This window comes from Doryrhamphus excisus, chromosome 9 (assembly GCF_030265055.1).
Source record: "Doryrhamphus excisus isolate RoL2022-K1 chromosome 9, RoL_Dexc_1.0, whole genome shotgun sequence".
Classification (NCBI taxonomy): Eukaryota; Metazoa; Chordata; class Actinopteri; order Syngnathiformes; family Syngnathidae; genus Doryrhamphus; species Doryrhamphus excisus.
In genome coordinates, this window is record NC_080474.1 from 16505268 (window position 1) to 16530850 (window position 25583).

Genomic DNA, 25583 nt, shown 5'->3' on the forward strand with positions numbered 1-25583 from the left:
ATATATATATACATATACATACATACATACATATATATATACATATACATACATACAGTATGTACTGTATATGTGTATGTATATATTTTTATGTTTAAATATATGTAGGGCCACTCACATACTAGATTGCTATCGACAAATACACACACATGACTTTGTGTAGATGGCACTGTAATCGTCCTAAGAACACACATTCCGCTACCAGTACAGTACAGTAGGTGGCGGTATGTACAAAATGTTGGTTGCCACCCGCCAAAAAAAAGGACGAAGAAGAAGAGGTCATAGTTGACCTAAGGAAAAACATGGTTGCAGACACAGATATCCGCGTGGTTCGTCGAGGCGGCCAAAAAATCAATTTTAGAACTCCTGTTATTAGCCATGATTCCAAGTGAGTATATGTTTTGACATTTTATCATGTACTGCATCTCTACACGTGAGACTTTTGCGGTTCTTAAAACTTCTTAACAGTTGGCTAACACTGAGCTTTACCATTAGCATTGAAACGTTTTGCGAAGAGGAGTAAATGCCACACTGAAGTTGAACCAAATGACGTATCAGGGGTTAAATGTGAAATGTTAATATCGTAGTTATGTCGTCATTCAAACCAATGTACATGGCGGTTATGTATGGAAAGCAAGCCCATTATATTGTGATTGCAGGTTCCTCCTGTGTGCCTCTGGCGACTGTCTGAAGGTGTACAGCACAGCCACAGAAGAGTGTATTCACGAGTTACGGGGACACACTGATGTGGTTACAGGTGTGCTCATCAAACCCAGCAACCACTTACAGGTACATCCATTCATCACTTAAAAGTAAAGATGCATGAGTTCAGAAGTTCACAGTCTTCCATTGCTATCGACCGTTTGACAGTATATTGTACTGCAATTCATGCTCAGTCTTATTCTGAGCTACATTCTCATCAAGTACAATTGGGTTATTCATCAGCAATCCTAAAAAATGAAGGTTTTAAGGAACAACAACCTGCCTCCTTACTCCAACTTGCACCCCCCCATGTGTCTGGTGGGTGCATCACCTAGGGGTCACAGTACGGTTGTTGTTGCCTGGTGAACAACCATCCTATCAAAATCACTTTCTTTATACTATGATCGGTGAAGTATGGATTTGCACAAAGGATTCTTTATTTATAAATGGAATATTTTGTTTTTATAACATAGAAAACCGGTCTATGATCTTCTAAATATGATTTTTAACATAAGTGCCCTGCAGAGAGGAATAACAACCCTATAGTCATCTTTGCATTTGTAATCGAGTTGAGGTCAGAGAAAATAAGCCATTTAAGACATAAATCAAATCTGTTATTAATTTATTATTTATAACAATCTATAATCAATTGATGGCCAGCAATTTTTTTAAAAAAATGATTAACTACATAACTACTGTGATATTGTCATTCACTGTTTAACTACTATTGTGTTCACTCATACAATGATGAAATTGTCTCGCTGCAGGTCTACTCTTCTTCAACAGATGGCACTGTTAAGCTTTGGGACTTTGCAGATGGTATCCTCATTAAGGTGCAGTCTGACTTATTTTTTTGTTTGTTTTCACTGTTTATTTTGTGCGCACATCTGGACCAGTTGTTTTTGCTGTTTGTGTATTCACTCTTTGTTTTGTTTTCTCAAAAAATTCTATTTCAGTCTTATGATGTCGGATATCCAATTCACTCCATGTATGCCTCTGCCAACCATGAAGGAGTCTTCTTTATAGTTACCCCAAAACAAACAACCTCAGAGACTGGTATGTGATGCTTCAGATGTATGTATGTATGTATGCTTTTAGTGGTGTAATGGACATTAGTGAAACCATAGCAACCATTGCTAATTACATTCAATAGGATGTGCATACTGTATAGAACAAGTTTGCAATAGAAGTCAAACAAAAACTCTTGTGTTGATGTTTTAATGTGGTTTAGATACACAATTACTACATGTGGGGGGGGCGACACCTTCGGGCTGAGTTTGCTGATTGCCCGGGTACCTGCAGGTCCTTTTTCAAATGTCATACATACAATTTTCAGTTTTCAAGGCCTTTAAAAAGTTGTTGGCCCGCCACAGAATGGATTTGGTGCATCCTGTCCACCTTTGCTCATAAAGTACGACTGTGGCAATATCCGCTTCATGCACACCTGGTTTGCAGAGAATAAGACATAGCAGAAGAGACCTGTGTTGACATTTAATTTACACATAAAAGTGAAAAATAGGAAGTGTTTCTTCCATCATGCATTTATTTGGAAATCAAATACAAGCTCATTCGCAAGAAAGGCTAAAATATCTGCCCATTTAAGTGGAGAGTGTGCAGCAGCACTGCAATGCAGGTCTGAAAGCCCTCCACACCGCAACCCAACCCCCTGACAGGCAACTGTGCCTAAGAGTTTGGAGACACTCCTCTGTCACCTAGCAACCCCTTGCCTGCCTGGCAAAACACGCAAACATGAATGGCACTGACATAAACTGACTAAGACAACAGCAGTGAGCACTGGTGTTCAACTCCAGGTTGGAACTATTAATCACACTTCAGTCAATGAGGAATCAATCATGTAAGCCTAATGGTCACGCTTTGATGTTTAAAAAGAAAAAAGTTGCCGTTGCACTGCGGCGACCTGTATTGTTTTTGTGCAAATGGCTAGCTATCCATGTCGAGATACTCTCCATAATTTGAATACAGGGCAACAGTTGTGTATGGCAGGTAATTGCTTTGCGTAATCACTTCAGGGGAGACTGTTGACAGCACCATGTAGGCTCTTCTTTCTTCATGTTGCCAGGTCTTGCGAGATAAACAAGCAACAATCTTTCTGAAAACAAGCCCAGAACAACAGGGAACTTGGGAATTTACAAGTGACTTTACAAGCGCTAAACCAAAATGAGAAACTTTGGAATTTGCAAGCATCTTCACAAAAAAAAGCAAGCTCATAATCACTTGTAATTGGCGAACCTGGCAACGTTAGCCAAGATGTTTTGCTTATGCGGTGTAACAGGTCAACCACAAATGCCGATGCTGATAGGAGCATCAGCGCCATCACTTCAGCATTTTGGGAGGCACACAACAAATGGCCAAGTCGAGAGAATGTGTATAAACAAGGACGTCACACTAACATGTGAATAATGGAAACGTACAGTGTGTATTAATCAGCTCAGCACGAGGCACAAAATGATCGCTTCTGCTGCGTGTCCTATGTATTCTTTTTCGGTGCATTGGGTTTGGGGGGGCAGACTAAGGAGAAGTTCACCAGTTGTGTTTCTGTGCAGAGCGGTTCCAACTAGTGGCGGTACATCTACCCCAGATTAGTGGACATCAGAAGGAGTCCCTAGATTTTTCTTCTGTGCTTCCAGATGTCTCTTCCAACCCAAACGCCATCGCCTTTGGAAGAGGGGTTTGTACAATACCATTCATCACTGCTGCTGTGTACATACATATTTTGTTTTCAACTTGTTCGTAGTCCCTATAAGTAATATATCGCTATTTATTTAGTTATTTAAAATACATATGAATTATTTAGTTTCACTTACAGATGTTTTATATTACATTTAGGAAAATGTAGTACAAACCCTGGTGTGAGCTCTCTTGAGATACTTTTATCTTACCAACGGAAAATTCTATGAAAAATTGCAAAATTTATTCTGACAATTTTTAAATAACTGTGATCAATGAAATCAGATAGAAGGTAAGAAATATAACTTTTATTGTAATCAGCGGCCATTTCAGTATTACCGAAACATTATTTTTATACATCATATATCTTGTATTGGCGTCAATGTGGTAGTTTTTGCTTCTCAGATTGCAGATTTGGTATAAATGAGCAGATCCCATTGTCTAAAATGGTTGTCCTCACAGGGGGAGTATCTTGCTTCAACCAAAGGTTTGCATTTGGATATCTTTTTCTTCAAGAAGCAGAAGTCAAACAGGTGAGCGACAAAGAAATTAATATTTATTTCTGTGCCATTGTGTACACAAGGTAGGCCCCATCTCGATGGCGCTGACTGTGTTTGTTGCGTTGTCAAAAGGCTTACACTGAAAGAAGACAAAAAGAAGTTGGATAAGAACGCATTCACATGCATTTCCTGTCACCCAAAAGAAGACTGCATTGCCACTGGACATTGTGATGGGAAAATCCGTTTGTGGTGAGTTATATATGTGGCATTGCACCATTTAAGTACAGTAAGTTAATGGATGGTGTGCTATTGATGATGTAAAGTATTACGTATGTGCAGCATGATGGCTGTGTGGTCAGAATGGGAGCCTCACAAGCCAAGTGGTTGTGTATTTGAATCTTTTTATGTGGGTTTTCAACGGTTACTCCGGTTTCCCCTCACAGTCCAAAAACAGGCATGTTAGGTGAATGGAAGACTGTAAATTGGGTATACCCCACCTTCTGTCCCAAAGTCAGCTGTGATAGGCTCCAACTCACGACCTTGAATAAGATAAGCGGGTACAGAATGAATGAATGAATTCATGAATGACTGGATTTAATTTAAGGTGTCAATGGTGGGAAAAGACAAGAAAAAGCAAACTATTGTTTTGAGCTACTCCTAGAATATTTTTATATTGACATTTCTTGAAAATGAAACATTATTCCGTTGTCTTGTAGGAGGAACTTTGCCCACACAAAGGAATATACATACACCACAATACACTGGCACTCCAGTGCTGTCAGCTCCCTCTGCTTCACCCCAGAAGGTACACACAACCTGTTTTCAGTTGCCATAAATTACATTGCCAAATAACTGAAATTGTTAGTAAAATGGTCGTTCAAGCTAATTAATTTACTTCTGGATGTATTCTTTATTCTGTCCCCACAACGGTCTTGTTATGTTTTGATGTTGTTGTTTTCAACCAGGCACAAACATGCTGAGTGGAGGCTTTGAGTCGGTGCTCGTCCAGTGGACATATGGCCATGAGGAGCAGAAGGACTTTCTTCCCCGACTTGGGGGAGCAATCACACACATCACCGTCTCCCCTGATGGGTCGCTTTTCTGCACCACACATTCAGATAACAGTAAGATACAACAAATGCCTTCAGAACATTGAAGAAGGATAGTCTTTGAGAAACAATGGGACATGGCTTGTAGCTTAATGGGGATATTTTTTTCATAGGTTAAATCAGTTCCTAGCTGTAATTTGACTAATCGTATACGCCATAATTTGAGGCAGATGGTGTTACTGTAAAATAAATACTGTACATGCTGGGAGGAGAGATCAGCTGAGTTGTTTGTTTTTCCATCATTTATGTTTACTTTTGAACCATGTTTGTTTTTGTGTTTTTATGACCGTATAAACAAATTCTGAAATTCATAATTAATGGTGGTGTTTCTTTCAGAAATTACCATCATCCGGAACTGTGTAGAAGTGAGTGCAGTAATTCAGGGTCTCGTCCAAGGTGAGATATAACTCAAGATAAGTTTGGATTACACTGTATGGACAAATGACTGAATTGTCTCATCAGATTTGAAAATAGTAGGAAATTAGGTCCTTGCTCTTGACCTGCATTCAGTACAGGCTTGCATATTGTTTCTGTCCTTGTGCAGGAGCATGTATATCCACAGGATTGATGGTGGACCCTCTCAGCAAATCATTGGTACTAAATGGGAAACCAGGCCACCTGCAGTTTTACTCCCTTCAGAGAGATAAGCTGATTTTTAATGTAAGCATTTTTCTTTACCCAAGCTATAGATGCTATATAAATATTATACTGTAACACAATTTGTACTGGGGTTAGTGTGTTTAGCATAAAGACAAGAATCCATAGTGCTTACTTGATGTGTCTAGGCATTGTTGAATGTACTTCAGTGCAGTTTTACTTCAGTTCTGTTTTTTTTTTTTGTTTTTCTTGTATGAAATTATTTTCTAGCTTCCTCATGAATTAACAATAATGACACTCTGTTCTAAATTACACTTTTCTCAGAGTATTGAATCGCTGACAACTTGTAACACATGTCTTAATGTTGAGTTGAACGGCATTCATTTCCTTTTATTCCCAATAGTTGGACATTGTGCAGCAAGAGTACATTAACCAGTCAGGATTGCATCAGTTTGAGGTGGCAAAGGCCGTTTTCGATGCAACCGGAAACTGGCTCGCAACTCTTGAAGAGCGGAAACCACACAGTGAGGAGTTGGAACATTATTTGAAACTGTGGGCATATGATAAACAATCACAGAGGTATGGCAATACTTATGTTTGTGTTTTTAAATGATTAGCCACCTTCTTTCCATTGGAAAACTGCCGCCAAACACTTTGATGTACACACCCCTGTCCCTCTGACAATATATCTGTAGAACAATTTAAATATGCAAATGTCACAGCATTTAAAATGGCTTTAAGGAAGCAGTTTTCAGTATGTATAGGTTACCATTATGTTTCTTCTTTTTACTATGACCAGAATTGGAACTGGCTGAAGGGAATCTAATCCTTTTCAGTATAAAACTAACACTTGCACCCTATCACCTGCAGTTTTGTGCTGAACATGACCATCTCAGCCCCCCACGAGGCTCGGATTACGGACATGTGCCTTTGTTCCACCGCAGTCAACCACATGGCCACGTTGGTTTCCACCAGCAAGGACGGCCACTTCAAAGCCTGGCAGCAGGTTATGCCCACCCACACAGAAGGTGATCCGTTCATTCCATCATACTTGGCGTCTATATAAAAAGTCTTTTCATTTCTGAAGTGGAGTCTTCTATTCTGTTCACACATCTAATCCGGAACTCTTATTTGTTCCCTCTTCTTTCCTGATTGGGCTTGACAGATGACACTTCATCATGGACCTGCGATTTTGTTGGATCTTATCACAGCCTGGTGCCTCGGTGCTGCTGTTTTTCAGCCGATGGCTCTTTGCTTGCCGTCAGCTTTGAAAAGGTGGTGACTCTTTGGAGCCCAGCCTCCTGGGAGCTCCTCACAACGTTTTCCCAGCCACCGGGTGACATCAGGTCAGATTGAAAACGTATAGCAATTCATGTTCATGTATTTTAGTGGCATAATTCAGTGTGACTCCCAATAGTGGGGCTTCTTGGGGGTTCATAATTGCTTCAAGATATGCAGGTCTGTGGTCGGGGACCCAATCTGAGTAGTTTTTTTTACATGGGTCCCGTGTGAATGAAATATTCCACTATTTCTTAATAATGAGGTAATGGTGAAAATATAAAGATATTCAATGAAAAACCTTTAAAGCCTTTTTCAAAAATGTTTTTAATTTAAGGGTAGCAAGCTTTGTTGTACGTGAAAAATCACTAATGCAGTATTCGAAATGAGGGGGAAAAAATCTTGCAATGGAGAAACACTTTAGCCTTTTTATCATCCAAACAAGACTATGCTGGTGGGCGCTTTGAAAATAACATGCAGGTGACATAACATGCATGTTTTTTTTTTTTTAAATAGTTTATCAAGAGACATGATTTAGTAAGCCACTCATGGGGTTTTTTTTTTTGGGGGGGAGACGTCTATATCCTACTTTGCAGAAATAACAGCACCAATGAGAGGATTGTGTATCTGCATTGTTTCTTTACCAAGAGTGTTACCGTAGCAACCAGATGACTGTCCAGGACTTATTACTGGTCCTGGCCATGGAATTGCGCAGGCAAAATTTAATGTGTTGTACTGTCACCTGGATTTATACCGCCTTGGAAGAAAGACAGGCCAACTGTTCAGGCTTTCTCCATCCCACTATAACCCTAAGTTAATCATGGCTCGTTAATTTCCAGTTACACTAAAACAAAGCTTGACGTTTACTACTTTAAGTCGAAGTGCCAGAGTTTACACCATAAATATTAATCAGTTTATATATTTTTACATATTTTGATTGATTGACCTTGACCGTGAAAACATAGCATTAGCAGTTTGATTCATTCATTCATTTTCTATCGCTTATCCTCACGAGGGTCACGGGCGTGCTGGAGCCTATTCCAGCTGTATTCGGGCGAGATGCGGGGTACACCCTGGACTGGTCGCCAGCCAATCACAGGGCACATAGTATAGACAAACAACCCATCTTCTTCTGAATCTAGCTCCATAGCTTTTGAAGATACAACAAATCCATTTGAACCCTCCAGATTCCACAGTGTCTTGGCTATATACAGTACAGTGGTGTCTGTTGCATGTTTATAGCTTCATTTGTTGTCTTCCTATGATGAAAATGCCAGGTCCCCTACTTTTTCTTTTCATATTCTGAGCCATAGTATCCGGAATGATTCCATTTTCTGGATTATTCTTCTGGATTAGAACCTGTTGGAAGCATGTCCTATATATTTTTTCCTGTGCTCGGACCATTTTTTTGTGCAGTTATATTCACAAATGCCAAAAATACTCCTATCTCGCAATGTTGAAACATCTGTAAAAAAATCATAAAACCAGACTGATCCGGATCTGCCATATCCCTTTTCTGACCAAGTTGTTTTGAACATAAACAAAAAGACAAACCGATAAACGCCAGCAAAATCACAACGTAAATGATTTCATGTATGATGCATTCTGTATGTGTGACTGGAATGGGGGGGCGCTCACGTCTGAATGTTCTTTACTTCCACCTCTTCCTGCTGAGCAACGACTGCTCGTTGTCCACATGCGTGTATGTGCGTGTGCATGTTGGATACACATGTTCTTCCTAGTTTCTGTACCACTTTTTCTGAAATTATCATAGTCAGCTTTTTGTGTATTTGCAAGACAGGCAAATCAAGATGACTGCTCAAAATAATTCTCAAAATCTCCTGAAATGAGAGATACAATTTGGAAGCTTAAACGCTTACAATCATATTTTTGTGTGTAATAAGGGAGAAAAATAAAAACCCTTGAGCTGTTTTGACAGCTGCCAGCAAGCACTTGTATAAGCACCACCTATGATGTTAAGATGGCTGAATTGCTTGACCTCAAACCCAGCCATCTTTTGACTTATGTAACTCCCAAATAATGATACTGAGCTCATCTGCTTCATGTGGAGGCCTCATGTTGCAGGATTGCCATAGAGCAGGGATTAAAATTAATTGTTAAAGCTACTTTGCCGAACAGGAGCAGATCTGCAATCAACCTATTAATGCTATTTTGTGATCAAGTGTCATAAAGTAGAGGCATAATTATCTCAATTGAGCAGATATTAAAATACCCGATACACGAGTGTTGAATTGATTACTTATTATCTTGTGGTAGTTTTGTGTATTGTTATAATGATGCTGATATTTTGATGTTAAATCGCTAAAAATAAATGTTTATGTTTTTGTTTTTCTTTCCACTAGGAATCTTTGTTTTGGGCAACAAATGTGCTCCAAATATTTGCTGGGGACTACGGAGAAGAACCTGGTCTGCTGGAATCTCCTCACATGCTCCTGTAAAGCTCCCACTCCATGCACATGGTTATGAGTAACATTTAAGTTGTCAAACTTCTAAACGGGTCTAACTTGGTCTTTTTCTCCTGTTCTATCCGGTAGTGGAGTGGAGCACCTCCATGGAAATCAGCATGCTTGTGGCTGACCCACTGTCTGAGAACATGGCTGCTTTCTGCAGCCAAGATGGAGGCTCTAACTGTAAGCGCTATGCTGCGTGCGTGCTAATTTCAGCTTTAAATTGGGACCTTGTTTTTTGTGATATTAATATAATCGCTTTCAGGGAGTTGTAATCCCCCTGGTGTGATGTTTACTCTGTTGTTTTGACATCCTTAATGTTGTTATCCATTGTTTCCTCCATAGTGTTTGTCTTTAAGCCCTGTGAGCCACGGCCACTATTTTGCCAGAAGACAGTATGTCCAGGGAAGGTGATGGGAGCAGTCTTTTTCCCGAGGGAGGCGGTACTAGAAAGCTGTGAGGAGAGCTGCCAATGGCTAAACCAATCCCAGCTGTATTTCCTCACCCAGAAAATGGTGGGTGAACGCCCTTTTTTTTTATGTATTCAAGAATCTGTCTCTTTACTGACAACTAAATAACATGGCGTGGGCTCACCTCTGCAAGGACCTCATGACATTCATCACCAAGGCGGAGGAGAACCGACTGATGGCGTCTAATAAACAGGTACAGCATGGTTTATGGCAACAAACATTTAAATGGTCCAAATCTAAACATCTGGTATCTCCACGGGTAAACAAATCTTCCATTGGAAAAATAAATCTGCATCAGGGTCAAACTCTTGCCGCCATTGAGTTTCAATCATGACGGGCATTTTTAACTAAAATGTCAACAGTCAAAACATAAAGCTAACAATGCATGTAACAGAAGCCAACAATGTTGTATTTACATAACTGACCTGTACATAAACCATGCTACAGCGACAGTTATTGTAGTAGTTAACACGAAGAACCATTTTCCCGGTGTAGTGACACATAGCACATCACTGCCAAAGGTTACGGGCCCACTCCGCAACAATCTGATAGAACACCAATATGTACAGACTAGGAAACAACTATGTTGACAACCAAATTAGCTGTAAACTATTAGCCAACATTCCATACACGAATTGATGGACTGTACTGCATATGGATGTCATAGTATCAAAATAAATATGTCTTCTTGCTCGATGGCGTCGACCTCAAAGGTGTCATTTCCAGTTCATTTGGGTTTCTACCGTTGCAGCTAATAATTCTTTGTTCGAAGTGATGCAATGTCCTTCTCGCCATACACACGAAGCCTTTCCATCCATGGTAACACTGTAGGCCATTCAGTGCAGCACAAACACTCCATTTGTGTCAGCATGGCTTCGTAAGTTCCTCATTTACATCGTCAAGTCATGCCGGTCCCGACTCTTCGTGTCTGCTGAGCTTCTAAAACCTGTAGCTCATCCTCTTGATAATGTCCTGGATGCTTTTGTCCAAAAGTCGTCCATGATTAGTAGTAGCAAACACATACGCTCGACATGCTGATGTTGTTGACGGAAGTAGCGACCTTGTGTATACTATTTACCGATGTTACATCTGTTTCTGTTTTGATTCATTGGAGCAACGCCGTATAAGAGCATGTTCTTCCCCCTACTAGCTTTTCATCGACAACACTGTCGCCAAGACCCCATTCCACCTGTTGCTGGGCAGCCGTCACCAAGAACAAGACGCTGTGAGCAGTGAGACTGCTGAGAGACCACAGCTTCCACAGGGCTCCGCTGCCGTCAAGGAGGTCAGAACTTTGTAACCTATTTGCATGTGCTTTATAAGAATGAAACCGCAATAATTCATCGTTCAATTAAACGAGCTATAAGAATTTGTGCAACTGATTTTGGTTTAATGGCATGTTGATTGAATTGAGGCACAATGGAGTGCATTAGTTGGCGCTCTGACTTCAGTCTCTTTGTGGCCTGAACGCATCTGGGTAGCGTTATTCTGCTCAAGACGAATTTAGAACAGAGTCTATCATCTCCATTATAATATGCTTTTTAGAAAAAAAAGATAAAATAATCAATCAATCAATTAACTGTTCTTTTTGTCTTTGACAGCTTCTGCAGACCCCAGCCCACGTCCTCCCCTCGACACCTTTCCTCTGCGCCATGTTTGTACAGTCACTGCTCATCTCTGTGACTGACTCCAGGTCAGTTAACCACCATGGCTGCTATGATTATGATTATTAAGACTGTTTCCATGTGTTGTTTTGGTCGGTGGTTCAAAGGGCGTAATAATACATGTCACAATTTTCACCATGAATTGTTGATGTCAGCTAAACACGAGGCACATCACATGGGAAAATGAATGTTTTGGACTGAAAATCTGCAGACTCATCCAAATCCTTGTTTTTCTTTGGCCGATGCCCCCAGAGAAGAAAACCATGAAGAGGAGGAAATGGAGAGCGAGAAAGAGGAAGAGGACTCTGAGGAGGAAATGGAATGCAGCGTCTCGAGACCCAAGCAGGAGTCAGTGGAAGGTGAAGCAGCACAATCTGCAGCCCCCGCTCTCACAAAAGCACAGGCCAAAGAACTGAGGAAAGTGAAAAAACTAGACCACCGGTGGATGAGCAGCCTCCTGGACTGGTAACCACCATATTATCTTTGAAAATGTTTAGCTAGCATTCACTTTTATGAATTGTAAATATAAACTTGCGTTAACTGATGAATAGAAACGTGAACATCACATTGAATATTTGTCATCTCGGGTCATTTCATTGGTCTATTTTACAATAAATATAATTATTAATGTTAGTTTAGTATGTTTTTACTTCAGCTTGAAACCACAAACAGATGACCGGACATTCTCCTTCAGGAATTTTTGGCAGACTGCATAATTAACGGTCCCATTTATCACAGCAAGTCTTCCAGGTCATGAAGCACCAAAACAGCCCCAGACCACCATACTACCACCACCATATTTTACTGTTGGTATGATGTTCTTTTTTCAGAAATGTGGCATTATTTTTATGCCAGATGTAATGGGACACACACCTTTTCAAAAAGTTTAACTTTTGTCTCGTCAGACTGAAAGTATTTTCCCAAAGGTCATCCACAAAGTTTCTGGTTTTTGTCTTGGAACTCTGCCATGGATGCTGTTTTTGCCCGGTGTCTTTCTTATGGTGGACGTATGAACCCTGAGGTGAGGCCTGCTGTTGTTGGGTCTGTCACTGCGCAATCCGTAATCCCAAAACTCAATCGGTGTCTACATCCGGTCGGCCTATTTTTCAGCAGTCACATGGTAGGGATTTGTAATGTACGTCATCGGTCAATGTAGTTTATGGCAGCAATATACGTAACTACAGGTTGTATTTTTCACTTCCTTTTGCAACGTTTTTATACTGTATGCTTCAATCAGGTGATAGCACTGAGTCAACCTATATTTCTTATCAAGCATGACTGTTTACTTTTATTGACTGCATGTGTTTGGGACTGTAGAATAAATCCTGTAAATATGGCGTAAGTGGAGGGGGCGGGGACTTTTTCTTTTCCGTTATCTTTGAGCAGCAGTAACAACTTGGAGAACTTGTACTTGCACTCCGATTCCTGCTCAAGACCAATGTCCGCCCTGTGGTGGACTGGCAACCAGTTGATAGCCTAGTCTGCCTTTTACCCAAATTCAGCTGGGATACACTCCAGTTTCCACGTGTTGTACAGCATGCCGAGGGTACTACAAAATCAAAAGTAGGCAGAAAACATTCTTAAAGGATGAGTTATGGGACATGGTTCTGTGTTGTGGCCATCAGCAGCAAACCATTAACAGATGTTGCTTATACTTCCCACCGCTATCTGTCCCATTTGGACAACATGTATGTATAGACATTGCCTTGCTTTTTACCCGAGTAAGCAATGTCTTAACTCCAAATTAGCACTTTCAATCAATTGTGGTATCGTTGCAATAGTAATGCCTCATTCTAGAACCAATGTCAGACTAGCAACAGAATCATGGGGATTGGTCAACAAATCCAATCAGTCAAATCCGTCTAAACAAAATCAGAATCAATTGGCATGATAGCTTCTGTACTTGGTTATAACTAGGGCTGTCGAAGTTAACGGAAGGTTCCATTGAGGGCGGCCATTTTTTGATGCGCCAGTAACGTGCGCTCCTCATGTTTGAAGCACTGTAACTGCATGAACTGAAATTGAAACTGTAAAGTTGGCTTCAAAGCCCTGGCAGATGGCTCTTGTAGCAAGACCAAAGTCATTTGTATCTACTGTAGCTGTGTTTGACTTATCACGGATTACATAGCCTGCAGAGACTGTAGAAGTGCAATGTGAGGGGCTAGAAAACGTGGTCACATGACCACAAATGTGTTCTGTTGTTTAGATACAGAGAGTGTCTCACATTACCACAGAATCCCCTAAACGAGACAGGTAAATACTGCAAATTGTTTATTTAAGACACATCATGCATTATACATGTTACCATCAATCTATATTCTACGGAGTGACATACAAATGAACTTCTGATTACATTTTTTTTAAGAAATTAAAGAACATACAGATCAATTTCCTTTCATGCAATGTTGTATAAATGATTACATCCCCAAAACATTAACACAAAGTATATAAAAAAACATTTAAAACCCAAAACACCATGACAATACATACTTGTTTTTCCCAATTTGATTTATAGAATTGACTATTTGTTTCCACTGAAAATAGTTTATTGCGATTCCTGACTTCAGAAAAGGATAACCGAGCTCCATTTTAAAGAGATGTTAGCACTGGTACTTGGTACTACTACAGACCTAGTCTACAATTCTCACATGTAGTGTCAATATTTTCTACATCCAACACAAATATGTCTGCACCATAACCAAAATCCCAGCTGGACAAGCATACGTTTCCTGGGTGGGGTGCTGCCACTTCAACAAAGCGGGAATCGAGGAAGGTGTAAAGAACCACTGAAGAGCTTTATGGACTGATCCGTGTGGTTTGGCTCTGCGTGACAGGAAACCTAATTACTGCAGTCATTTCTCTATAAGATACTATATAGAATACATACTTTATTGAATCTGTTACCCTGGAAAATATGCAAACATTGAGGTACACCAAGGCTATGCAGACACTTGCGCTATTATTCCACCTTCAGAAGCAAACTGGGAATATCCAAGGTAAACTTGGGTCTGCCCACATTCAGACTTCCTGCCTCACAGGGATTGTTGCTGAATACAGTAGATTCACTGTTTCCGTGGGGGCTACTCCACCCCCCCCCTCACTCACGATGTGACTGCAGAACATGGACTATGAGTATTGAACTCACACACTAATATACTATTTAAATTATTACAAATTATCATCCCCAAGTCATGCTGGGTAACTTCCTCTTGTGGGAAGCATATGTGTGCTTCCCAGCATGTCTTGCGGCTTATAAATGTGTCTACAATAGTACTGTTTTGCATCATTTTGATCCCTGCAGTCCGTGGGTTAGTTGTGTATTGTGTGTTCCACAAGTGGTGTTATTTTTGGTTGCACCGTGAGTGAGGTAGACATTTGTGTTGATAAGATGCTGTTGGTTTGTGATGTAAATATAAAGGTCGGGGTTATCCCACAAATTCCTCTGAATATGCATGTATCAACTCTATAGTTGCGAGTACTTTTTCAAGCCACACCCCACCTCTTGGCAAAGAATCTGGATTTCGGACTTGTGCAAAAACAAATGATCGGATATCAGCTCAGACATTAGCCGTAGGCTTAATGTCAGATGTCAATCACTTAAAGTGCTGGCGTAACAATCAATTGGAAAACATCCTAGAGAACTACAACAAATTAAAGTGGACTATATGAGGACATTAACAAGTAAAAAAAAAACAATTACTTGGTAGGACACTGTATATGGGCTACACGGCGGTTGAGTGGTTAGCGTGCAGAGACCTGGGTTCAATCCCACCCTCGGCCATCTCTGTGTGGAGTTTGCATGTTCTCCCCGTGCATGCGTGGATTTTCACCGGATACTCCGGTTTCCTCCCACATTCCAAAAACATGCTAGGTTAATTAGCGACTCCAAATTGTCCATAGGTATGAATGTGAGTGTGAATGGTTGTTTGTCTATATGTGCCCTGTGATTGGCCGGCGACCAGTCCAGGGTGTACCCCGCCTCTCGCCTGAAGACAGCTGGGATAGGCTCCAGCACCCCTCGCAACCCTCGTAAGGATAAGCGGTAGAAAATGAATGAATGAATGACACTATGGAATCCTTGATGATGCAAAACATATTTGGAAAGCTTCAAGATGGATCCTGGATTCCCTCATTTCCTTTTACACCATATATGACCCAAGACTTTGGTAACTGAAAGCAAATGAAGTGGTTGCATACCATGAATGATCATCAAAAAAACACTACCTGCATTTCCTGAATGCAGTCCCTGTGTTTGGTTCTCATGTGTGAGCTAACACACAAACAGTATGGCTCTACACTCAAAGCACCAATGTTGCATTTCAAATGTGTGACATGGCTGCTAATGAGAGGCATATACGGTTGATATGCGTATGTTTGATGCAGCCTGACAAACATCCCTGGACGTTTCTTGCCTCAAAATTGCCACCTGAAACTACTCTGTTAAACTCTCACCTGCAACTAATGCTTCAATAATGTTTCTGTATAACACACTACTGGAAGTAAGCTTTCTCGTGTTAAGACAATCACTCAATTGGCTGCATGTCAAGGTGTTAGTCAAGTGTTAGTGCTGTAAGGCTAGAGTATGGAAAGCTTGGAAAGATACACCAAGGACAGTGACGTTAGACAGTGGTAGGAGATGAAGGGATGTCGTCCGTCTCCACCTTCTGCTCCGGCGAGCAACAGAGGAACAGACGACTACCCAGACTCTTGAAGGCAAATCTGAAGTACATGATGTGACCCATGGTCACGAAGGACACAGAGATGATGACCAGCAGACCGAATGCCTCCGGGTTTGGTGCCAGAATCACCATGATGAAATGCAGCAGGTCTAACAGGTAATTCATGGAGTTCTGGACACCGTTGATTACGCCTCGCTCTGACTCGATCACATTCTCCTGAATGAGCTGAGTCACTGTCAGATCAAAGGACCACAGGCCTGTAAGACAAAGTCACAGAGGTCAGAGTGACATCACTCTACTTTGACTTTGTTGGGAGGTATATTGCAATATTATTGGCATCAAGGGTTGAAATTATAGACATGGTAAAGTCAACCTGTAAAACTGATGACTTCACCTTTGTCCTGTTTTCTTTGTTCGTCACACAGCTCATTAAACAATTTGAAATATTAGTCAATGACAACATAACTGAACATAGAATGCAGATTTTAAATTAAACTTTATATTATTAGGGGAGAACAAAAATTTAAACTTATTTGGCCCCATGTGAAAAAGTGATGTGCGCCCGCCCTCGGGACTCCAGCAAACCATGGTGAGAGCAATTATCCACAAATGTCAAAAACATGGAACAAGACCCCAAAACATCCAAAGAACTGCAGGCCTAATTTAACACCTCATTTAAAGGCAGTGTTCATGACTCCACTATAAGAAAGACTGCCCGCATGGCATTTTGTCAGAAAACATCTTAATGATCCCCAAAACCTTTGGGAAAATAATCAAAGTAACACCACATTTCAGAAAAAGAACACCATACCAACAGTAAAATATAGTGGTGGTAGTATGATGGTCTGTGGCTGTTTTGTTGCTTCAGCACCTTGCCAAGACTTGCTATAATAAACGGAACCATGAATTCTGCTGTCTACCAAAAAATCCCAAAGATTTGTGACCTCAATCTGAAACCAACTCGGGTTCTGCAACAGGACAAGGATCCAAAACACACCAGCAAGTCTACCTCTGAATGGCTGAAGAAAAACAAAATGAGACTTTGGAGTGACCTAGTCAAAGTCCTGACCTGAATCCTTAAAAAGCTGGTCAATGCTGGAAAAGCCTTCAATGTGGCTGAATTACAACAATTCTGCAAAGATGAGTGCCAAAATTCCTCCAAAGAGACTCATTACAAGTTATCGCAAACGCTTGCTTGCAGTTGTTGCTGCTGAGGGTGTCCCAATCAGGTACTTGGTTGAGGGGGCTTTCACACAGGATTGTTTTTCTCCCTTAATATAAAGTTTTATTTTAAAACTGCATTTTGTGTTGTCATAGCTAGATGTGCATTGCACAAGGACACATCAATAGTCCTTGAACAACCTTGCATCTCTAACAAGTTGAAGCTTGAACACCCACATCCCCAAAGTTGTGTTCTATGGAACTGAGCTGATTCTACCCCAGAATGAAATGTCAGTCATATTGTGCTATATATCTCCAAAACATTTGGTCAATGGAGGTGAGATGTTACTTACCAACCCTCGCAGCAATGACACCAGCAAACAGCAAGCCAACAGACATGTAGGTCTTCACCATTGGTAGATCTTCAGCCGGTGTGCTAGCAGTAGTAGCATTCCCACCAGTAACGGCGCTAGTGATGCCGTTGCCGACCTCAGGCAGCATCTTCTGTCCCATCAGATGGCCGTACATGTCCTGAAAGGGCGAGACGCTGAGGTCTAAGGGGCTCCCGGGTGCAAAGACGGAGACCACGCACAGCATAAGACAAGACAGCTGGGCTATGCCGGAGATGAAGCCAGTGCGGATCAAGCCACACTTCCTGCGAACCCACGTGAAGGCAACGGTGCCACAAATGCCCGACACTGCAGACGCTCCCATGAGTAGACTGAGGACTGAGCCGTTGAGACCCTGCGTGTAGGCGTAGCCGGTGGTGATGCAGTCAAATCCTAGTACCGTCATGTAGAGAAAGGCCAGGGACATGCCGGCAAAGAAAATGTTCTGGTTGTAGTAGGCCACCCAGCCGGCCTTGAAGGTGCGGAGGGGTTCCGACACCTGATAGCAACATCCTGTTTTTTTCGGGGAGTCCGACTTGATCACTGAGGTTTCGTTCATTAGTGGCTGAGATGACTCCTCAGGACTTTGGCCGTTCTCTGATTCTGCAACAGAGTAGTCTGGATTAGGACTCAGGCGTCTTATTCTAAACCAAGTAAGCTCCTCGGTTACGTTTCGTTTACCTTTCGAAGGACTGAGCTGTTTGAGTTCCTGCTCTTCACGCTGCTCTTTTTGACCAGCTTTCACAGCCAATGCCGGCGTCTTCTGGTAGACCTTCCACAACAACATGTACTCCACACACATGGAGCACAGGTTCCAGCCCGAGATGAAGCCACAGCCAATGAAATGGGAGCCGAAGGCCATTATCTGGCCCACAAGCATAGGAGCCAGGATGTTGGTCAGCTGGTCAATAATCCGCACGGTGGCGTTCATGTCTGATGTGAGCGGGAAAGATGCAGAGTGCAGAGCAACGTTAATGGTCTCTTCATGTTAAAGGTACGGTGAGCCTATCTGATATGGTCTATTGCCGTTTTTTGGTTTTTAGGTATACTTTATCGAATCGAACAAGCATAACACAACACAGAGTAACAAAAAAAAACTGTAAGGACATAAAATGTAAAAAGGAGAAGACCAAATTGAGGGGCAAAGTCTGACACACTGAACGTATGTGATAAGGATCACGTGAAGTCCGCGTGAAGCACAAATACTGACCTGCCAACTTGCTGCTGTCCTGACCCGCAACAACAACCACCCAGTCTCTCTGAATGGTGATGGAGGTAGCTGTACTGGCAAGGTTGGCGATGTTGGCGATGCTGATCACCAGAATGTAGCAGGTGGTCTGAAAAAATAGGGAAGTTGGATATCATATCACGCCACACATTTATGATAATGATAACCTTTATTGTATTATACAGTATCCAGAAATTCATCATCAACCTTGCGTAAATATGTTATATATTGTTTGTAATTATGTTCTACATTGTTTGACTTTGACAAAAATTCCATTTCTATTTCTACTTAGGTCAGTATATTTTTCATCAAAATAGCAGTCATGCAAAAAAAATGTGTTGCTGCTGGATGTTCATAGTATCCGAGTAATACTATAAGTTTGTTTTCTTTTCCAAAAAAAGTCTAACACAACAATGGCCGACAGAACAAGACACAGATGAATGCCCACGTCAACTTATTTCCTTTACAGTGATCATTTCACTGATCACTGCTGTGAAGGAACAACTGTACAAGAAGTATCTGCCATGCTATTCCAACGGTACACAGGACAAAAAAAAATCAAGAAAACAAAGAACGACCACTAAGTCAAAGTTGGCACAAGACAGCAAGTCATGTCTTGTTTACATCATGTCTTCTAAACACTATTCCATGATAGCGACAAGGCTGAAAAGCATTATATATTTTATATAAACATCTTTTGACAGCTATACGGACACGACGCATGCAGATGCCGTTTTATTGAGACCGGAAAAATTAGCACATTAATTGTAGTTTATTGTGTGATTCATTAATTATCGTCCCAGCCATAAGGTCCACAAACGAGAAAATGTGTTTTATACTGTAAGTGCGTGATGCATATTTAGGGCTTAAACTTTATTTGTGCGTTTAGCATGTAGCTTGTGAACATCTGTCGCTAGTAAACAATGGCAATTAAAGAGGAAAAACTGGAGCTGTCTAATAATTCAAACAGTAATGGCAAATGTTGATCTGAAATCGGAGGAGAATGTCAATGCCAAGATAGCAGGTGGGTTTGGAACAGGAAGATCAAACTGTGTGACAAAAATATTTTCACGGGAGTATCAATTACTTGTGAATTATTGCCATCACAGCGAAAATGGGGATCTATTAATCCACACCAAAAACAATTATTTCCATTATACTGTGGTTTATGACTATGTTGTGTTTATGGCAAAAACAAGTCTGGGGTACAGTTAATGAAATAGAAATGATAATATCAAAGGTTTAAACATGCCAAGTTGTTCATCATGATAAGAAAAAACATTTGGTGAATGGCTATGGACTCATGACCAGGAAAATAATGCTCAACATGTGACTTTGTTCAGAGCAATAAAGATTAGAATATACTGTAGCTGGCTGAAAATGTGGACACACTTGTGTACTAAGTGGGCTAACTTTTGTTGATCTTATGTAGTCCGACACACACAGCTGCGGTGGTCAGAATAGCAACAAAAGAAATGCATCAACAGGCCAGCCCACATTTCACTGTGTGTCATATGACCAGCCTTGAAGAACCTGCTGACTTGCACAGCCCCTGCAGTCTCACATCCATTCTCCTCTTTCAACAGTTTCTCCGCCCCCTAGCACGAACGTGCACACACACACACACACACACCGGCTGACCCTGTAAACTCTTTCACATGGCAAAAATCTCAAATCGCAAAGTGCCACCATGAATACAGAGACCCACCATCATCACAAGTAGAACTACTTAGACGTCTGGAAGGTCTAGACTCAGGCCTGAACCTTTGAGGCAAGGCAACAAAAAGTCACATGGTTCAACAAGTGTAAACATGCCTCTGGCACTCACAAGGCCGTTAATGTTGTTTCTGGAATTCATATGCTTTGTTAGAACTTAACAAAAGTCCTTTTTATTGTACACACTAATTTCAGGCATACATAAGAGCTTTTCCAAGAGTCATAAATAATATTGACGTGGAGGTCCATATCAGTGAAGTAGGTATCATATGGGGTCAGACTGTTGTACTTGAGGATAAAAGGTCAGAACGCTTCCATCAGATCCCCTCAAAAGAGTGAGCAGCACACAAAGCCACTTACCAGGAGCCATCCGTTGTAAGCTTCCGCAAGCTGTTCTTTGAATTGGAAAACGACCATCAAGAGAATCCCACACGCGATGACGCAACTGTTCTGGACGACCAAAGACGTCTGGGCCACTGTGGACGAACAACAAGAACATTTGGAACAGAAATGTGACTAAATACAAGAGATTGAAATGAACTAGGAAACCATGCAAAGCCTAAACATTTCATGTCCAATGTCTTTTGTAGAGATGCTCCATATTGTATATTATATTATATTCTTGCAGATATCCGATTTAGTGATACAGATATCAACCAATACAGATATAGCAAGCAGCTCTATCTTTCATTAATGTAATGAACACATTGTGATAGTTTTACTGCGATGCCACTGGATGCATTTCAAAAGTACAACATTTGTGCTAAATAAGACAAACGCTGCAATATGCAATAGAAGTTATATAAGAAGTGCAGTATTTGTTTTTTGTTTTTTTTTAATCTCTCAAAATAAATGTCATTAAAATCACAAGAATCCAGTTAAAGTAGTATGAAACTCTGGACTATTAGAAGTATTGAAGGAAGACCACCTTGTATAACCAGCGTTTTATGGTATTGTAAACCGCATATTTACAATCCAACAGCCATACTGAGCGAGCCAGTTTGTTGCTCTAAAGCAGGGGTGGGCAAACTACAACTGGGGGCCACATGCGGCCCACAAAGTGTTTGAATCTGACCCGCTAGTTGCTTTCTAAGTATTTCAACTTTTAACATACAAACTGGCAACATGACGGATGTCTTATTTAGTAAAATAAATAAATTAATTAATTAAATTCCATAGTTTGATGTGGTCTGGTGTTTGAAGTGCTCCTGAAAAAAGGGACATGAGGACATACGGCCGATAGTATAACACTTTTACAGATAAAATTGGACAAATAATTCAAGGAAAATTATAAACAAAATAGTTTTTGTTAATTTTGTTAACTCAATGCGGCCCACGAGTCAAAAATATTTGCCCACCCCTGCTCTAAGGTCATCATCGCTTGCGCTGATATCATTATGGGGAAAATAACCCAATATCTAATTTTTATGCCAATATGAGTCAGCTGATCGGTTCATTTAAAAGTACTGTCCTCTTTGGCTCCGGACTACATTTTCTTTAAACAAAAAACCGCCACCGGTTATCAGATGTTACCAATAGTGGTGCCAATGAACAGTTTTAAACATTTTGTTCAACCCAACCCAAAATATGGTACTTGTAAACACAAGTAGTGTGTGTACATACATATAAGAGTAGTCTCAGTGATGCAATTTGGAGTCATTGTGTTTACATTCAATGCTAGTTAACATTAGTAGCTAAACTTTGACAAATTGCTATTAATAGCTCAAAAGAAACACACATAGGAGCAGGAATATACAGATTTGAAGGTTGCAGTACCCCAAACAAAGCAACCAATAAAGCAATTCCTATGAATAACTTGTGTTGATACCAATCAACTGCTAACTCACCTTTGAGTCTGGGGTTCCTGTCCACCCAGTCCCCAATGATGGCCCCCAGCAGCAGCACGGAGCCGGCCACCACCAGCCCGTACACGGCTGTGAGCAGGAGGCTGTTCCCATAGAGCTCTACCAGGAACACTGCCACAGCAAAGTTCCACATGCGATCACCCTACGGGTTCAAATTCAGGTTAGGTTGGTCACAAGATTCCCTATTTTATACCAAGTCGATATCAACACATGAAATATACATTGATAACTGATTTTTTTTTGGTACCATCATACTTCCTCTGTGAGTTGTATCAACTCTAAGTGATGTAAACGGTACATATGATCACTGAGGCTTTTTTGTAATATTGTAATAATTCATAATGCCGCCTACAGAGAACATACTAACTCCTTATTTCTAAAATCACAAATACTTAAACTTGCTGATAACCAATTACCTAAAAATGTCATCCAATACTTCTCTACAAGAGAGGAGAGATATGATCTCAGGGAAGAACTACATTTATATGCTAGGACTACGTTAAAAAGCCATAGCATTTCAGTATGTGGAATCAAACTATGGAATGGATTGAGTAAGACCCTCAAACAATGCACAACGATGAGCCAATTCAAGAAACAATACAAGCAGTTGATGTTTGCTAAATACAAGGATGAAGAGTCTTGATCCAGTCATGATGTGCTATACATATCACTATATTGACACTTACTATGGTACACATTATGTCATTGGATGGTCATATCACCTCATACTTTGGTACGAGGTGCATTATTAAAAAAAATTACCTTAAACTGTAATATGGAAAGCAGGAAGTGAACAAATGTAACAGTTAGTGATTTTAAAAGTACCAGATGGAGGGGTAGGATTTAATAAGCTTTGCTTCTTCCTACTCCTTTTGGACATTTGGAACTGTGAACTGACTATGTGATGCATTCAATTGTTATATGATGATATAAAAACATTACCATTACAATTACCATTGTTAAATACATACATTGTATAACTTCACAGGTACTCTATTTGTATCCATCCATTTCTATGTTTCTTGTCCTCACTAGGGTTACAGTCATGAATTAACCTAACACGAAGAATTATTAATCACCAAATACTGATTGAGTTGTTTATCAGACCATTTAAAACATATACAGCCAAATTTCTGAGCTAACACCACTGAAATATGAATAGGTGCTTTTTGTCCATTTCCATGTCCTACTATTATGTGAAAAGCTAGCATAATCACGTAACAACAGAAACATATAATGTGTTCACTTACCCACGTTGATAGGGCATGTCCCATATAGATAAGGAATTTTGCTGAGGTGAAGAAATCTCGAATAGATTCTACGAGGGAGACATATTTCCATGTCAGAATTCAATCGTGATTTCAGATGATGCTAATGAATCTTCAATACATGAGTGGTCCGTTTCGAAAATAATAACAAGAAACATACTATGTGCATAAGACAATAAAAGCAACGTACCACAGCATGTCTTCTTCTTGGGTGCAGAGTTTTCCATTTTAAAGCTGAAAGTAGACCTGGCGTATTCGCTTCAAACAGTGGATTTGTTTTGACGGTTATTTCTTCATCTAATCGCGTCAAAAAGAAAAGAAAATGCAGCGTATCTCCCCTTTCCTCCCCTCCAAACTTAGCTATCACTGTAGCTGAAGTTGGAAAGAAATATCTCGATGGAAGATATCGGGAAAAAAACCCACCAAACTAAGGGGTGTTTTCGGCAGACGGTTCTTCCACTATCCCCTCCGTTGTGCTGCTCTTGTGTTTATGTCCTGCTCCAATATAGCCGTCCCACCGCGTCACGTGACCCGCCATGCTCCATTTCTGGTCACGTGACGTAATGACGCTCCTCGATACCTCAACATTTTGAAAACTCTTACTGATGTCTTAACGTGGATGAATATGGATATATTATATAGAGCGGAGGGAGCCCAATGTTGTAGCCCAGCAAAGTGCACTATATCTGGACACATGCTCCAAGCTGTGCCGCTACGGAGATCAGAAGAACCGGCATATAAAGCGGGAGAAACCAGCTGCTGTGCCCCAGCAAGGTGCATTGTATTTGGGCACATGCTGGTTTGATGCCACGAAGGTATCTGGCAAACCTTTTGCACTTTTCTAACTTTGCGGCGCTGGCGTTTCAAATGGCTGATAAAGTTTTTGTTGGTAAACAATTGATGGAGTTATAATGGAAGGTTAACATCACAGGCAGGAAAAAAAGGAGCACTTGATTTGCTCACCCGCACAATATCTGTAATCTCACCTCATCATTATCGTACACTTCTAATGGCTGTATAAGTGTAATTATTTTAAACATAATAACGTTTTCAAATTAATATTAGTGAATATTAAGGATAAGCGGTACAAAATGAATAAATAATCATTAAAATTGCAGTACAGTGTTGCCTCTGTTCTCATTATGAATCCATTCCAAAGGGTCCTCCCAAAACTGAATCATATGAAAACCGAATAAATTGTTCCTTTAAGAAGTAAAGCAATCTGTTCCAAACTCCCCAAAATATAAGCCAAAAACACATTTTGTTGATAATAATTAGCTTTACATCCACAAAACAATACAAACTACATATCAATAAATGAAATGAATAAATGAACATTTAAAGTGGAACTTCACTTCTTTAGGAATTTTGCCCATCATTCATTATCCTTATGTGAAACATGAACACATATTTCTTTCCCTTTTGTGTGCATTATAACACGAGAAAACAAGTTAATACAAGCGTCATTGGGATACTTTTGGGATATTTTGACTATGAAGCCCTCTAAAAAAAATCTCCAGCAATGTTGCATTGTTTGAAACACTATCCAAATTTCCTTCCTGTGCCGCATTGATACACATATTTATGCTAGTTCCCTAAATAACAACAGCGACGACAACACTTACGTTGTCCGCTCTCCCTGGGATGGCTGTGTCTTCCAGCACAAGACATGTGCTTCAGTCCTTAGTTAAAAATGTTTTTGTAGCCAAATTGAGAGTTTGGTATCCACTCTTTTGTCCGTGAGTGACGCTCAAACTAGTGGTTAGCGATGCATCGTGTTAGTCCTCGAGATAAAAACAGT

The 25583-nt window shown here is 40.5% G+C and overlaps 2 protein-coding genes across 2 annotated transcripts; one reads left to right on the forward strand and one right to left on the reverse strand.

The window, feature by feature from the left end:
* Window positions 1-271: 271 nt before the first annotated feature.
* Window positions 272-13237, forward strand: wdr75 (WD repeat domain 75). Its single transcript, XM_058082548.1, has 22 exons — window positions 272-388; window positions 660-789; window positions 1470-1535; window positions 1659-1758; window positions 3267-3391; window positions 3853-3923; window positions 4023-4139; window positions 4607-4695; window positions 4856-5014; window positions 5336-5395; window positions 5544-5659; window positions 6000-6175; window positions 6467-6624; window positions 6762-6942; window positions 9238-9329; window positions 9430-9525; window positions 9688-9857; window positions 9946-10005; window positions 10963-11097; window positions 11414-11505; window positions 11729-11941; window positions 12132-13237. The coding sequence occupies exons 1-22, from the start codon at window positions 303-305 to the stop codon at window positions 12190-12192; spliced, it is 2553 nt and encodes an 850-aa protein (XP_057938531.1). The 5' UTR covers window positions 272-302; the 3' UTR covers window positions 12193-13237.
* Window positions 13238-13732: 495 nt separating this feature from the next.
* slc40a1 (solute carrier family 40 member 1) lies at window positions 13733-24288 on the reverse strand. The gene is made up of 8 exons (XM_058082549.1): window positions 23973-24288; window positions 23765-23832; window positions 22497-22656; window positions 21010-21125; window positions 18916-19042; window positions 18387-18638; window positions 17670-18308; window positions 13733-16412 (listed from the first exon to the last, which is right to left on the reverse strand). The coding sequence occupies exons 1-8, from the start codon at window positions 24007-24009 to the stop codon at window positions 16096-16098; spliced, it is 1716 nt and encodes a 571-aa protein (XP_057938532.1). The 5' UTR covers window positions 24010-24288; the 3' UTR covers window positions 13733-16095.
* Between the last annotated feature and the right edge of the window lie 1295 nt (window positions 24289-25583).